The following is a 13092-nucleotide window of genomic DNA, read 5'->3' as shown; positions in this document are numbered from 1 at the left end:
GTATTGTATCAAGTAATGGACTTGTGAGGCTGGTGTTTTTCTGATAACGAGAGGGTATCCTTTGCCAAAAGTAAATGTTTTTCACATTGAAATGTCAAAACTGGAAATTTATTTGGAACTCCAAATCTGCATGCTGTGTTCCTGTGAGGAGGGCACTTCGAAATGGAAGGCTTTTGTTTTGATGAATTAAACCAAAATGAGGAAGTTGAGTAGCATATAGAATATAACAGAACAATCTGCAAGTCAGAGTTGAAATGTTTGTTCTGCAAAAAGATCCTGCAAAGAAATCAGTGCTGCTTTCTCCTTCAGTGCTGTTTTCTCCTTCATAAAGTTTGTCCCTTTTCAGTCTCATGTCAACAGCTGCTAAGGGGGAAGTTGGTCAAGATTAGAAATTCATCCATTGTACACCAATCACTGCTGAAATGATATTATTCAAAGGTCTGTGCTAAAACTGAGAAAATGAGAATTTTACTCCTGCAGGAGCAAAGATCCAGGCCAGGTGTGGAGGTTGTAGCAGTGCCCCAAACATGCTTGTGCTCTGGGGAGATTGATGACCCCACCAAGAGAACAAACTGTGTGTTACAGATAAGCACCAAAACACAGCCATGGCTTTGAAAGGGTAATTTTTCAAAGCTCTGAAGTCACAGTTGCACAAGGCTTCAGTGCTCCAGTGCACACTGCTCCACAGGAATAGTCCTGTGGTGTTCTTGGACTTTCTGGGACTGAAGCCAAATTTTAGGCAACTACTTAAACAATAGGAAAATCAGAAAAGAAATTAGGAGGAACAATGATAAGCTAGTTAATGAGCTATGTAAAGGAAATATTCCATTATATGTATTTTATATAATGGGCGTAATATGCAATTTTTAAAGCAAATTGTTTTTTCTTAAAACCGTGTGCAGCACAAGTGTCGGCTCCTGATGGCTAGAGGGAGACTTGAACAGCAGACAGAACCCAACATTGGCCTTGTGTGAGATGCTGAAACACAGTCAGAGTTTTGAAGTCCTGGTGGGAAAGTGCTGTATCCACAGCCTGTATAAATGCCTGTGCTGCTGGAATGCCCAGAGTGCCTGCAGTGTCTGCCAGGAGGGGCTCATGCCCAGGGAAGGGCCCTCATTTGCAATCTCTGGGGCTTTTTGGCAGTGAGTTTGGAAGCCATTGATCAGGATCCAAGATCTGGATTTAGCAGGTCACTTATCCTTGGATTTATGTGCTTTACATAATACAGGCTTTAGTTCTTCAGCAGAAGAAGAGGTAGAAATAGGAGTGCACTGGATGGCAGCAGCCCTCTGAAATGGGTGGCATGGGTTTGGCAAAGCTGGCAGGATGGAGTGTTTGGAAATGCTGTGTGAGCTCTTCCTGGGCAGCTGCCTCAGTCTGAGTTTGAAGTCAGCATTGTCCTGCACCCTTTTCATTGCTGTCAGATGAGAGAAATGTATGAAAATGTGTTGATCAGTACAGTAATTGCCTTTTTCAGTTCTTCAGGACTTTTTAACTTAATAAATCCTGCACTGCTTTGGCTCAGAGATGTTGTATATCACAGTGTTAGACAGGAGTGTTTAATCTGTGAATTTTGGCCTCAAATACGGGTTCCTTGTGAAAGGATGATGATAATTTTCTGCTATTCTGTTGATTCATACTTTTCTTCCCAAAACTTTGAGCTGTAACAAGTGGCAGGAGCTGTAAGGCTCGGTGGTGAGAGTCTGGGGACATTGTCAGGTAGGACCAGCTGGTGGCCTTGGATGTGCCTGGTGGAAGCTCTCACATACAGCCTGTGTCCAGGAGGACATCAGTCCCAGGTCAGGAGCCGTGGGGTGTGGAGCTCTCTGAACCCTGCAAACAGGAGTTGTGGAGCTCTCTGAGCCCTGGGAACAGGAGTTGTGGTGTGGAGCTCTCTGAGCCCTGGGAACAGGAGTTGTGTGGTGTGGAGCTCTCTGAGCCCTGCAAACAGGAGTTGTGGTGGGGAGTGCTCCTGATGCTTCAGCCACCACGTCCCACTGTTGCCATACTCCTGAGGGAAGCAGTTCAGGTGGGTGCAGCAGATCTTTCCCTTTTCCCAAGGCACAGCCTCTAAGTTGTGTTCCTGGGCTGCAGAGGGGGCTGTGGAAAACTAAGGAAGCCTGGGAAAAGTCAAGGAAAACAGCAGGATGGTGGAACTGTGTTGGTTTGGTGCCGACAGGAGCCCTCCACGGGGCAAAGCCAAGGCTGGCAGAGCTCTCCAGAGAAAGGAGGATGGAACCATGGGCACGTGGTGTGAAGGGGAGGCTCTGGAAAGCTGGGGAGGATGTGTTGCACAGCTCATCTTGGACACCACACGGTGCCTGGGCTGCTCCAGCAGCGAGCTCATCGCGTTCGGCACAGGGGACAAAGCGCAGGCAGGAGTGCAAGGGGGACAAAGCTGCTGCCCCTCGCTCCTAGGGACTGGGCATTCACCTCCAGATGACACTGGTGAAACCAGATGGGCTGGAGCTCAACTCTTGTGCCAGCTTTAGGGAAACATGCCCAGAGCCTGGTCCACAGCACACGGCGCGATGGATGGATGGGAGGATGCTGGCTGCTCACACGAGGCTGAGGAGGAACTTTATCTGCCTTAAAATAAACCAATTCAAAGAGCTGCTTGCTCCTCTCAGTTTTAGAACAAGACATGTCATTCACACTTACATCAGCTTTTTTCTCTCTATTTTAGGGTGGTGTGTTTATCTTAAATGAAAAAGCAGGGGGTGGTGGAAGTCAAGCCCAACTGATGGTGAAGAAAGGAAGAGTTGACTCTTGGTTGAGTGTCTGTAAGGGATCAGGGAAACCAATCCTGCAGGAATATGGAGTTGGGCAATTGTCTGAGTCACTGGAGCTGCATTTTTCCCAGCGTGGAGGCACGAATAAATGCAGGATCACCCTGCCACAGGATGCTGGCTGCATCTTGAGCAGCTCATGTGAAGAACTTCAATAGTTTTGCTGTAAAAATTGACTCATCTGGAAATGATGTGTAAAATTGTGGGACAGATTAGTGGCCTTTAGTTAAGAAAAGGACAGAAAAGCTGTTGTGGGAATTTGTCTTGAATTTGGAGTTTGAATAAAGTGTGAAGGGATGTTTTGCTGTGTCTGGATGCAATGTAGGTAGAGACCTGTGGGGCACTGAAAAGGCAGAAAACATCGGAGAAGTGAACAAAACAAAAATTCTAAATTCTGTGATCTCTTTGGATTCTGCAGGCTAAAATTTGTGGAAAAAGCCCTTCAGAATGAGGCAGCTGTTTCTCTCCAATTTAAGGGCTTAATCTTCAATTTAAGGGCTAATCATTTGATGCTAAGAAGAGGGGGGAGTTTTCTTCAGGGAAGGAAATAGCTAATTTAAAATACAAATTCAATTGGTGGTCAAAGTTACTTTTTTTTAATTGACAATGTTTTTTTTGATAACTGTTTTTCAACTGTGACATATTTAAGGACATTTTTTTTTTAATTTTCAAGCACTTCTGTCCCCTGGCATGTGTCAGAAAGCTGTATAATTACCTCAGCTCCAAATCCGGCCTCGCTCAGGCTTCGTAACCGAAATCGATGTCTGGGATGCAGAGAGCTGCTCCAGTGAGTGGCTGGCATGGAGCAGTGGGATGCTGGAAGAGATCCTGGAACAGAGGGCTTTTAGCTCCAGCTGGAAGTTCAGAACCCTGCTTTGTGGAGCTGCTGCAGCTCCTCGGTCTCACACTGCAATTAGGGCGTAGGAGTTAATTGGGTTCTCTGGGGATCGACGGCTGCGGTGTCAAGGGCCCGTTCTCGGCTCCATGCGAAGGCCAAAGGTGGAACTCGCTGCAGGACATTTTGTACTTGGTTTTAAAAAAGTTTGGTAGGCCCAGAGCATGGATTCCACATGGGAATTCTGAGGGCGCGTTCCTGCTTTGAGCGTTAGCCAGATTTTTTCAGTTTTATTGTTTTGGGTGACAAACGTGGCGGGTGATAAATGCTGCAGTTTTCAAGGCAGGGAAGTACATCATGTTCAGGCCTCAAACCTGTTCTTTTTCTATTTTAGGGGACTAAAAGCACACAAATAGCCCTGTGTCCTCTCCAGTTCTTTTTAAAAATGCAGCTGGAACATCAGAATGGGGTTTGGAAATATGATTTGGAAATATGATCATTCCCTGGGCATCCACTTCGTGCACTGAAAATGAGCTTTTGAAGGACTTCTAATTCTGAGAGTAAAAACAATGTTGACTTTCAGAACTTTCCCCATCCATTTTTGGTATCTTTTTCCTTTTTATCTGTATGACTGCATGTGCTGGAGGTTCCTCTAACCTGGTGTTGTTTGTCCAGCCAAGTTCCTGCTGGTTCTGTAGTTATTGCCACAGTAACAGCTGAGGACTCTCACTTCACAGGGGAGACAGAATGGCAAGGGGTAAACTCCTGCTGTCTTACAGAAATTTTATGTCACATGGATTTATTTATGAGAGACTTTAATACAGAAGGTACACTTTACCCCCCAAAACATCTTGCAGATCCTCTCCAGAGCAGCTTTCTGGTGCCTGGGAATACAGAGGTGGTGTTGTACCTGACAGACATAAACATAGAATTGCCTTGTGTGTTAAGTAATGGTAATGACACTCCAGGGATAACTAAAAATGAAGTGGGACAGAAGTTTCTGGGCTGTGCTGTAGGTTGAGGTTACTTCTCATTGCTCTTGCTGCTGGAGGGGTTGGTGTCATCCAGGCCTTCTGCTGCCATTGCAGAGTCAAGCCCTGCATTGCTGTAGGTGCTGCTGAAATAATTTCCATCCGTTTTATTTTCCTCTTCAGCACCAATTCGGACATTCTGACGGATGTGGAAGGGTCTGAGACGTGTTCAGTGTCCTCTGACAGGTGAGTAGAATATCCAAGAGCAGAAATCCTTGGGGTGGGTTTAGGTCTGTAGACTGCAATTGGTGGAATCCTGGAGAAGCAAATGCCTCAGGAAAGCCCTCATCCCAGGGATGCAGGAGATCCATTTCCATCGTGGTGCAGCTCTGAAACACAGCTTGTTCCTGCCAGTGTCTTCAGCGTGTACCTGGTGGTAGTCAGCAGAGGTGGACTTGAGCATCTTGGAGTTTTCCATTGTTATTTTCAGTTGTGAATTCCCACTTTCAGACAAATATATAGTTCCTGCAGGATGGATTCAGCCTAGCAGATGGTATAAAACAGAGTGCACTTAAAAGGAATGTTTAATTAGCAAAAGCTGTTGACAGATTAGCGGCATCTTTCGTGTCAACACTGTGGAATTCTAAGCTCCAAGGCTGAATGATGGAAATCAGCTGTTTCATTTACATACAGCTAGTTTAAGAATTTTTTCTTTAAAATTAACTGTGAGTAAAAATAAAAGAGTTGTTGAATTTTCTGTGGAGAATACTTTGTCCATAAATGAGGAGAGTGCCTGGCAAGGCTGCTGGCCCCAAGCCCTCCTTCAGGGGTGATGCTGACCAACCTCTGGTCCTGCTTCCAGGTGGCTGTGCCCCAAACTGCCTTTTCTGATACATCCTTACGGTTTTGTCAGTGCCAGGGGTTCTCCGCTATGGACAAGGAATCTGGGGGGGTTCCTGCTGTTCCCTGGGTTGCAAACTGGTCTCTGGGGACAGAAGGAGAGGCATTGTGATGACCCTGTTCCTGCAGGCTCGGGGGCTATGGGGTGATTTGTGGTGCTGTCACCTTCTTCAAGTGAGAAGACACGGAAATATTTCTGTCCCCGTCCTTGGAAGTGTCCCAGGCCAGGTTGGACAGGGCTTGGAGAAACCTGGGATAGTGGAAGGTGCTCCTGCCCACGGCAGGGGTGGAATGAGATGATCTTGAGGTCCCTTCCAACCCAAACCATGCCAGGGTTCCCCATCACCTGTACCACGTGCTGCTCACAGTGCTTTGTGCAGCATCAGTGTGTGCTGTGTTCAGGGCACTTGCAAACCCCTGCTTTTCATTTTCCCCAGCAGCAGCAGCTCCGTGGCTCTGCCAGGGAACAAGAGGAGGCTGCGGCGGCCGCGGATCCCCGAGAAGGAGCGAGCGATGCCCCAGGGCAAGCGGAAGAGGAGCTAGTGCCCAGCATGGGAAACACCTCCTGGCTCTCTGCTGCTCTCAGAGTGTCTGGGTACCCAGTGAAACGCTCTGTTCTCACATCACTGCCATTCCAGCTGCCTTAATGAGCAGGCTGGTGGGTTTGCCCACAGCCCTGTGGGCCATTGATGGTTGAGGTTGGGCACAGAGCCCTGCAGGAGCCTGACCTGGCTCCTGTGCCCAGTTCCCTTGCTGGTTCTGTGTGCTGTTCCTGCTTGCATCCTGTGGAAGCCTCACCTGCCCTCCTGGGAGCAGCTGCAGGACAGTGATTTGTTTGGGGGTAGGTGGGTCCTGGTGCTGTGGCACAGCCAGGGGAGGGAGGGATGAGGAATGTGGGGAGATTCTGTCCTACACTCATGGGTTTTTTTATACATGTTTGTGTAAACTTGCTCAGTATTACGTGTCATTATTTCAGTTTGAAGTCCTGAAACTGGAAAGAAGTCAGAAGGCTGTTGGATGTGAAGTATTGTAGCTTCCAAGCAAAAAGTTACATTGAAAAGTCTGATCTTCCTTAGGAGATGGTGGAATTTTGTGATGCAATAAAGCAGTGCAAGAAAATTAAGGAAATGCAAGAAACCTGAACAACAGGGAAGGCTTTGAAAAACAAAGCTTGTAAGCAAAATATGGAAAATACTTCAGGTGCTTTTGCTGAGCCCTGAAGTTTTGGTCAGAGCCTGTCAGTGGGAGCTTGGCAAAGAAGCCGCAAAATCTGGGTGAGATTGAGGGTTGTTGTGTCTTGACTTCAGATTGTAACTGGGAAAACACAGTGTCCTCCCCGTGCTGTCCTGTCCCCTGCTCCCCTGGGCAGCTCTGCTGCTCTGTCACTGAGTCAAGGGGCAAGTGGGAGCAGTCCCTTGTGAACAGCCAGGCTGGGAGCGCAGGGCACGGCCAGAGGAGCTGAGGCAGCGCTGACAGTGCTGGTGCACAGGGTGATGTCCAGTGCTGGGGCTGAGCATGGCCCCATCGAGGGGAAAAACCCCACCCTTGTGTTCTTTGGGTGAGTAATCATAAAGCTGCTGCCTGCTCCTGACACCTTTTCACTGATGGTGACCGATGTTTGTCACATCACCCACAGCTGATGCTGGTTTGGCAGTGCAGGGCTGTGAGGTCCCAGGGACCCTCTGTGGGTCCTGGGGACCCTCCATCCTACCCTGCTGTGGGTCTGCAGCAATTCCCAGAGCAGATCCGAGGCAGATTCCCGATGGCTGGGGCTCTCTGGAGAACTGGAAGGGCAGAAGCTCCCAGGGGAACTGATACTGGCAGCCAGGGTGATGCTGGGCTGGGCTGCCATGGAAAGCTTTGGGAAGGGCTGCTTTGGGCAGGGAATCCATTCAGGAGGAAATTGATTTAGTCACAGAGAGGTCCCTCGTGCCAGGGCAGAAGGGTAAAAGTGGAAACAAAATAATCAAGAAGTAAAAATGTCCTGTTCCCCCAGCCTGGCAGCAGAGCCGTGAGAAAGGCAGCGATCCTGGGGATGGGGGAGAAGCAGAGACACCGTGCTGGACATGGGAGCCCTGCTGGTCCCCACCCCGTGTACCCTCTGAGGTGGCAGCTGGGGCTGAAACAGGAGTTTGGGGCAGGAGCCATCACCTGCTTTTGGCTTTGCAGATGTCAGGGAGTTGCTGCTGGATTGTTCTTGCCAGGCAGGAATGCCTTTGATGGCAAAGGGAATTAGCCCAGACTGTGAGACCTGTTCATTCCTGTCCAGAGCAGCTGCTGCCCTGATGGCAGACTTCTCCTCGAGTTACTGAGTGACCTGGCACACACCTGGGCACTGGTGACTGTCACACACCTGGGCACTCAGTGACTGTCACACACCTGGGCACTCAGTGACTGTCACTGTCACAGTGCTCAGGGCTGGCTCTGCCCAGGACTGGACAGGTTCCCTCGAGGCCAGGACTGGGCAGTGCGAGCTCAGGACGGGTGAGGGCTGAGCACCCTGGGCTGGACCTGCAGCTGCTGGGGACAGGCAGGTGTCAGCAGCTCTCGAGGCTTCTCCCAGGGTGCTGTGTTTGCTGGCAGGAGTTAAAAATAAAAACTCTTTTGGTTGAAGGAGGTTCTGTTCTGATAGAAGAACAGATGTTCTGGAGCTGGAACACCTCACCCAAAGGGAGGAATTGGAGGTGAATCAGTTACCTGCTGGGCAAGCCCAACACCAGGATCTGCTGCCCAGAGGAAAGAAAAATCACAGTTCTGTCCCACTGGCATTGGAGGAGACAGAGGGCCTGAATTCAAAATGATTTGGACAAGTTGGTGAGTTGGCTCCAAAACAACCACCTGGAATTAAATAAAGAAGAGGATGAATTACCACCTTCAGGCAGGAGAAGGTAAACACATTACTGCAAATGGGAAGTAATTAGTGAGGCAGAAAAGTTTGTATAAATGTAGCTGGGCTTCATTTCTGTAGTGGAAGCTCACTGCTCTGGTTAATTGGCCCCAACAGAGGCATTCCTGGAGCCTGGACTGGGGGGGTTCATTGCAGGTACTCAGTGGGAGAGAAATGGGGGCTGTGTGGAAACACCCTCACCTCCGTGGGCATTCCCAGACCCACATCTGCTTAGATACTCGTATACTGAATTATCCTGAGGACTGCAGCCTCCTTCATATCACTTGGCTAAGATTCTGTTGTAGTCATGAGCACCAAGCTTGATTCACTTTCCTTTAAATACACATGCAAATAACAGTAGAGTTTTTATATGAATATATAGCAAAACAGAATATATTCTGGTTTTGTTCTGGCTCTTCTATCTTTACCTAACAAAACCTCAGATAGATCTTGCTATTTATATTTTGTTCAAACAGAAAAGTGCCTCACTTTCCTGGACAGAAACATCAGTGTGTGCAGGGGTTGCAGGCAGTGCTGTGGGTGATCCATAGCTCTGAGTGTGGAAAGGTTTGGTTCATGTGCCAGTCAGCAGGAGGTGACACTCGATATGTCATTGGGTGTGCAGGTGCCATAACAGCTGTCAGTGCTGCAGGTGTGGATCCCAGTGCCACGGGCACAGCCCCAGGGCTCTGGGTCTCAGCAGCTCTGCTTTGCTCTCCATCCCTTGATGGTGAGTGAGAGTTCAGGGCACTGCAGAGAACAGCTTGAAGTTACACACAAATGTACTCATCCCCCTGAAAGCAATAAAATTATTGTATCATCTCCCAACAGCTCCAACCTGAAGCCTTTATTAAAAACCACATGGATACATATTTCATTTATTAACTCCTTGCTCACAGGGTCTGGGCAGGCTCCGTTGGTTTTATGGGCTTTGAGGCCATAATGGGATGAAGCAAGGAACATTTTAGCACAACCAGTGTCCTTGGGAGCCCTGTACAGACCTGGCTGCTCTGGGGCTGCCTGGGGAGAGCCTCTGTCACCCTTGGCTGGGCTTGGATGTGCAGGGCAGCATGGCCTGAGTGTGCTGGGCAGGTGGGAGCGGGGGAATTCCCTCCAGAAACCACAGACATCTACCCTGTGAGGCTCTGCCCAGGGCTGGGTGGGTCTGTCTGCATGATAGGATCAGCCTGGATTATGGGATCAGCAGGATCCATAGCCTGCTCTCGTGGAAATGGGGTTAAGCTTGTTGATTTGATCAGAGCCCTGCAGCAGGAGGTGACATCCCAGTGTGCTCTGGGATGTGTCTGCAGAGGCTCTGCGGGTTTCACGTGGAGTGCCAGTGGTGGTGGGGAGGGAAATGTGTACTGGCATAGTGCCAGGGAATTCAGGCTCTTTTTCCAGGATTTAGCTCCCAAAGCTGGATGAGCCTGACTCAGGCTCCAGTGCTGCTGTGGGCTGGAGGCCATGGGAGCAGAGGCCAATGGATTTCAGTGAGTTGGGGATTCAGAGGAAATGGTTTGAATCCCATAAACCTTTCAGGGACATGATGTGAGAGGTTCTGTAACACTGAGTAAGTTCAGTGTGGTCCCAGATAAACCAAGGGAATAGAAGAAATCATCTCGATACGTGTGTGAACTCATGTAAATTCTCTTTCTGCTGTGAACGCTTTCTAGAACTCCGCTGCAGCATCCAAGGTGATCCTCCCTTCTCCACTTGTCTGCATCCACACAAATCAGCTTCTCTGGCTCCTTTTCCCCTCCCAGTAATGTTCTGATGACTCAATTTACAAACCTTTCCCCAGCCATGGCACGAGTCTGACAGCCAGCTTGTGTGCTGGAATTCTGCAATTCTGGAACTGACCATGGGCTGCAGGTTTTTTCTCCATTTTTTTTTTAAATTGTGATCAGTCTGAGGACTGGGTTTTTGGTTGGGGTGGGTTTTTTATTGTTTTTCAGCTAACAAAAAGAAATACCATGGCCAGAGGACCATGGGGGATGTGATGGATGACACAGCATAACCCAGGAATGTGTCACCTGCATCCAGACACACAACCTGGACTGGCTTATGTTACCCCTGTCAGAGGAACACAGGGGATTTTGTGAATGGGTTTGGGACCAAATAATTCTGTGCATTGCTGGTATTTCCATGTTCCGTCTCCAAGGCCTTGTTTCCTTTGGTACAGAACATTTTACAATATTGATTTTGTATTTTTCTGGAAATCAGCACACCAGCTGGGCAGCCATTCCATGGAGGAATTTGGTATCAGAATTGAGAATTTACTCATGTGTACATCTAAGAAAGATGTGGAAAAGTTGTAATTTACTGTGCCCTTAGTGTGTTCCCAAGCCTGATTCAATGGCCATGGCATTCATCAGCTGTGAATTGAAGCAGATATGCCTTTTCCATGAGAATGTGTCCATGGCACTGCTCATCTCTGATTTTAGCAGGTTTACCTAAGGCTTCCTGCAGGCTGAGTGCAAGAGGTGAGGACTAGGAAAGCATTCTAGGATAAAGAGAAATTCCCATGCAAGAGCAGCCAGGTACCACATCCTGACTCTCCAGCCTGCAGTGCCTGCTGTGGGCTGCAGCTCCATCTGCAAAGCTGTGGCCTGGGCTTGACATTTTGCCAGACCTCTTCTGTCCTGGGGACCATAAAGTTGTGATTCCAGATAGTTATTGGAAAAACAGCTATTTCAGATCCAGCAGTAAACCGAAATGCAATTAAATTTAGCTTTATTTAGTGTTTGTGCTTTTGATTATCCCAAAGCATGTATTTTTAAAATAAAAATGTTTCCAGCTCTATGGCATCCCTGAACATTTAAAACTGGAAGAAGTAGGGGATGACTCAGAAAACCCTTTGATTCTCACAGGATTCTTTGCTTCAAAATCACGTGTGTTTGGGTTTTAGCCATGGAGCAGCTGCAGCTTTGCCTAAGCTGAGGGGCTGCGAGGGGCCACGAGCATCTCTGGCTGCTGGGGACAATGCCCCGACAGGATCAGCCAGGGCAGGGCACTGGGGGCTGGATGTTACCCTGAGCCCCCAGCTGTGGGATCCTCACTGGGCTGCTCCTGCACTCCGAGACGAGGCAGAGTGTCAGAGGATGTGGCCCTGGAGCGGTGTGGCAGTGCCATGGCACAAACAGGCTCAGTCTGGGACAGCTCTCGCCCAGCCGAGCGCCTGTGACGCGCTGCTGACATCTCTGGCACTCCAGAGCCGCACACCGCTCCTGCAGGTGCCCGGCTGCCAGGGGACACAAAAGGGGCTCTGGGCTCTTTCCTGGCGGTCCAGGTGTGCTCTGAAGGGAGCTGGGGTCTGTGCAGTCGTGAGCAACACCTTAAGGTCAGAGAGGAGCGGTGGCTGCTCTGCCTCACCTCAGGCACCATCTCACGGCTGCTGTGCCACATCTGAGTCCCCAAGGACATCCCTCAGTGCCTGCAAGATGCTCAAGGAACCGAGCAGAAGCCGAGAGCAAACCTGTCCTTGTCTGCACTGGAGTCAGGATTTCACCCCGAGTCTCCTCCTCCCCCAGAACTCTCCCAAAACCAGCAGAACAACAAAAAAATGATCGCACGTGGTGAGCTGCGCTCCTCAGAGATCCCCACAGCAGTTTTATTGCCCCAACGAGCAATAACGTGAACCCTGGAGGGGAGAACGTGCCGAAGTATTTAACATTTCTACATCTTTCATGGAGCTAAAGCTTCCCAAAAACCTTTAAAAATAGCTGCAGGGATGTTTGTTCAGGGCCTAAGGCTGGGCTGAGGAGGATTTGAGATATGACTGGAAGTGGGGAGCAGAGGGTGGTGATACTGGGGCTACTGGACTGAGGGGTTCCATACTGGACTGGGAGGCTTCCATGCCCTTCTGAACATCCCAGCTGCACTTTCAGGTTCTGGATCCCTGCTAGGGAGCCTGAAAATGGGGACAACCATTGTGCTGATGAGCTGGTTACAAACGGTCTCACTCACAGTTACTGCTCCTTCTTTTATAGACAAAATACTCCGAAATCTTCCTCCTGAAAGAAAAGGGAAGTTCTTGGTGGGTGTGTTAACAGCCAAGTGACCAAGGCCAGAGCCTGCTCCTTGGACGAGGCTGGGCCGGCACCTGTGGGGGAACCGGGACTGGGGGCCCTTCCCCGGCGGCAGCTCCGGCAGGGCCGGCAGGGCCGGGGCTGAGCCCGGTGCGAGCTCCCTCTCCGCTGGCTCCAGAGAAGCGATACCGGGGGCTTTGGGGCTCTCGGGTGCGCTGCCGGCCCCCGCCCATCGCCGCAGCCTCGCTCCGCCGCTGTCCCGCACCGCACCGCTCCGGGGAACCGGGACTGGGGAACCGGGACTGGGAGAACCGGGACTGGGAGAACCGGGACTGAGAGAACCGGGACTGGGGAACCGGGACTGAGAGAACCGGGACTGAGAGAACCGGGACTGGGGAACCGGGACTGAGAGAACCGGGACTGGGGAACCGGGACTGGGGAACCGGGACTGGGGACGCGGGACTGCCCGAGAGGAGCGGGGCTGGGGGCACCGGGGCCGCCGGGCGGGTGCGGGACCGGCCGCGCTCCGGTGCGGGGCGATGCTGGGGCAGATCCCGGTGCGGGGCGATGCTGGGGCAGATCCCGGTGCGGGGCGATGCTGGGGCGGGTCCCGGTGCGGGGCGATGCTGGGGCAGATCCCGGTGCGGGGCGATGCTGGGGCGGGTCCCGGTGCGGGGCGATG

At 50.4% G+C, this 13092-nt stretch overlaps 1 protein-coding gene across 2 annotated transcripts in view; it reads left to right on the top strand.

Moving 5' to 3' along the window:
- The window catches only part of RAD18 (RAD18 E3 ubiquitin protein ligase), a 29480-nt gene extending 20270 nt beyond the window's left edge, over positions 1-9210 (top strand). The window contains exons 12-13 of one of the 2 annotated variants that reach the window (XM_088061783.1): positions 4779-4841; positions 5936-9210. In XM_088061783.1, coding sequence (XP_087917909.1) covers positions 4779-4841; positions 5936-6038 — 166 coding nt within the window. In that variant the 3' untranslated portion in view covers positions 6039-9210. Of the gene's footprint in view, positions 1-4778; positions 4842-5932 lie in introns of both variants that reach the window. The other variant, XM_005522221.3, reaches the window with a different exon arrangement.
- Positions 9211-13092: the final 3882 nt, after the last annotated feature.

The sequence above is a fragment of the Pseudopodoces humilis genome, chromosome 13, assembly GCF_049639895.1.
Source record: "Pseudopodoces humilis isolate 2021_Gansu_Grassland_sample_001 chromosome 13, ASM4963989v1, whole genome shotgun sequence".
Classification (NCBI taxonomy): Eukaryota; Metazoa; Chordata; class Aves; order Passeriformes; family Paridae; genus Pseudopodoces; species Pseudopodoces humilis.
The sequence above is the reverse complement of the archived record's forward strand: the minus strand, read 5'-3'. Positions and strand labels throughout refer to the sequence as shown.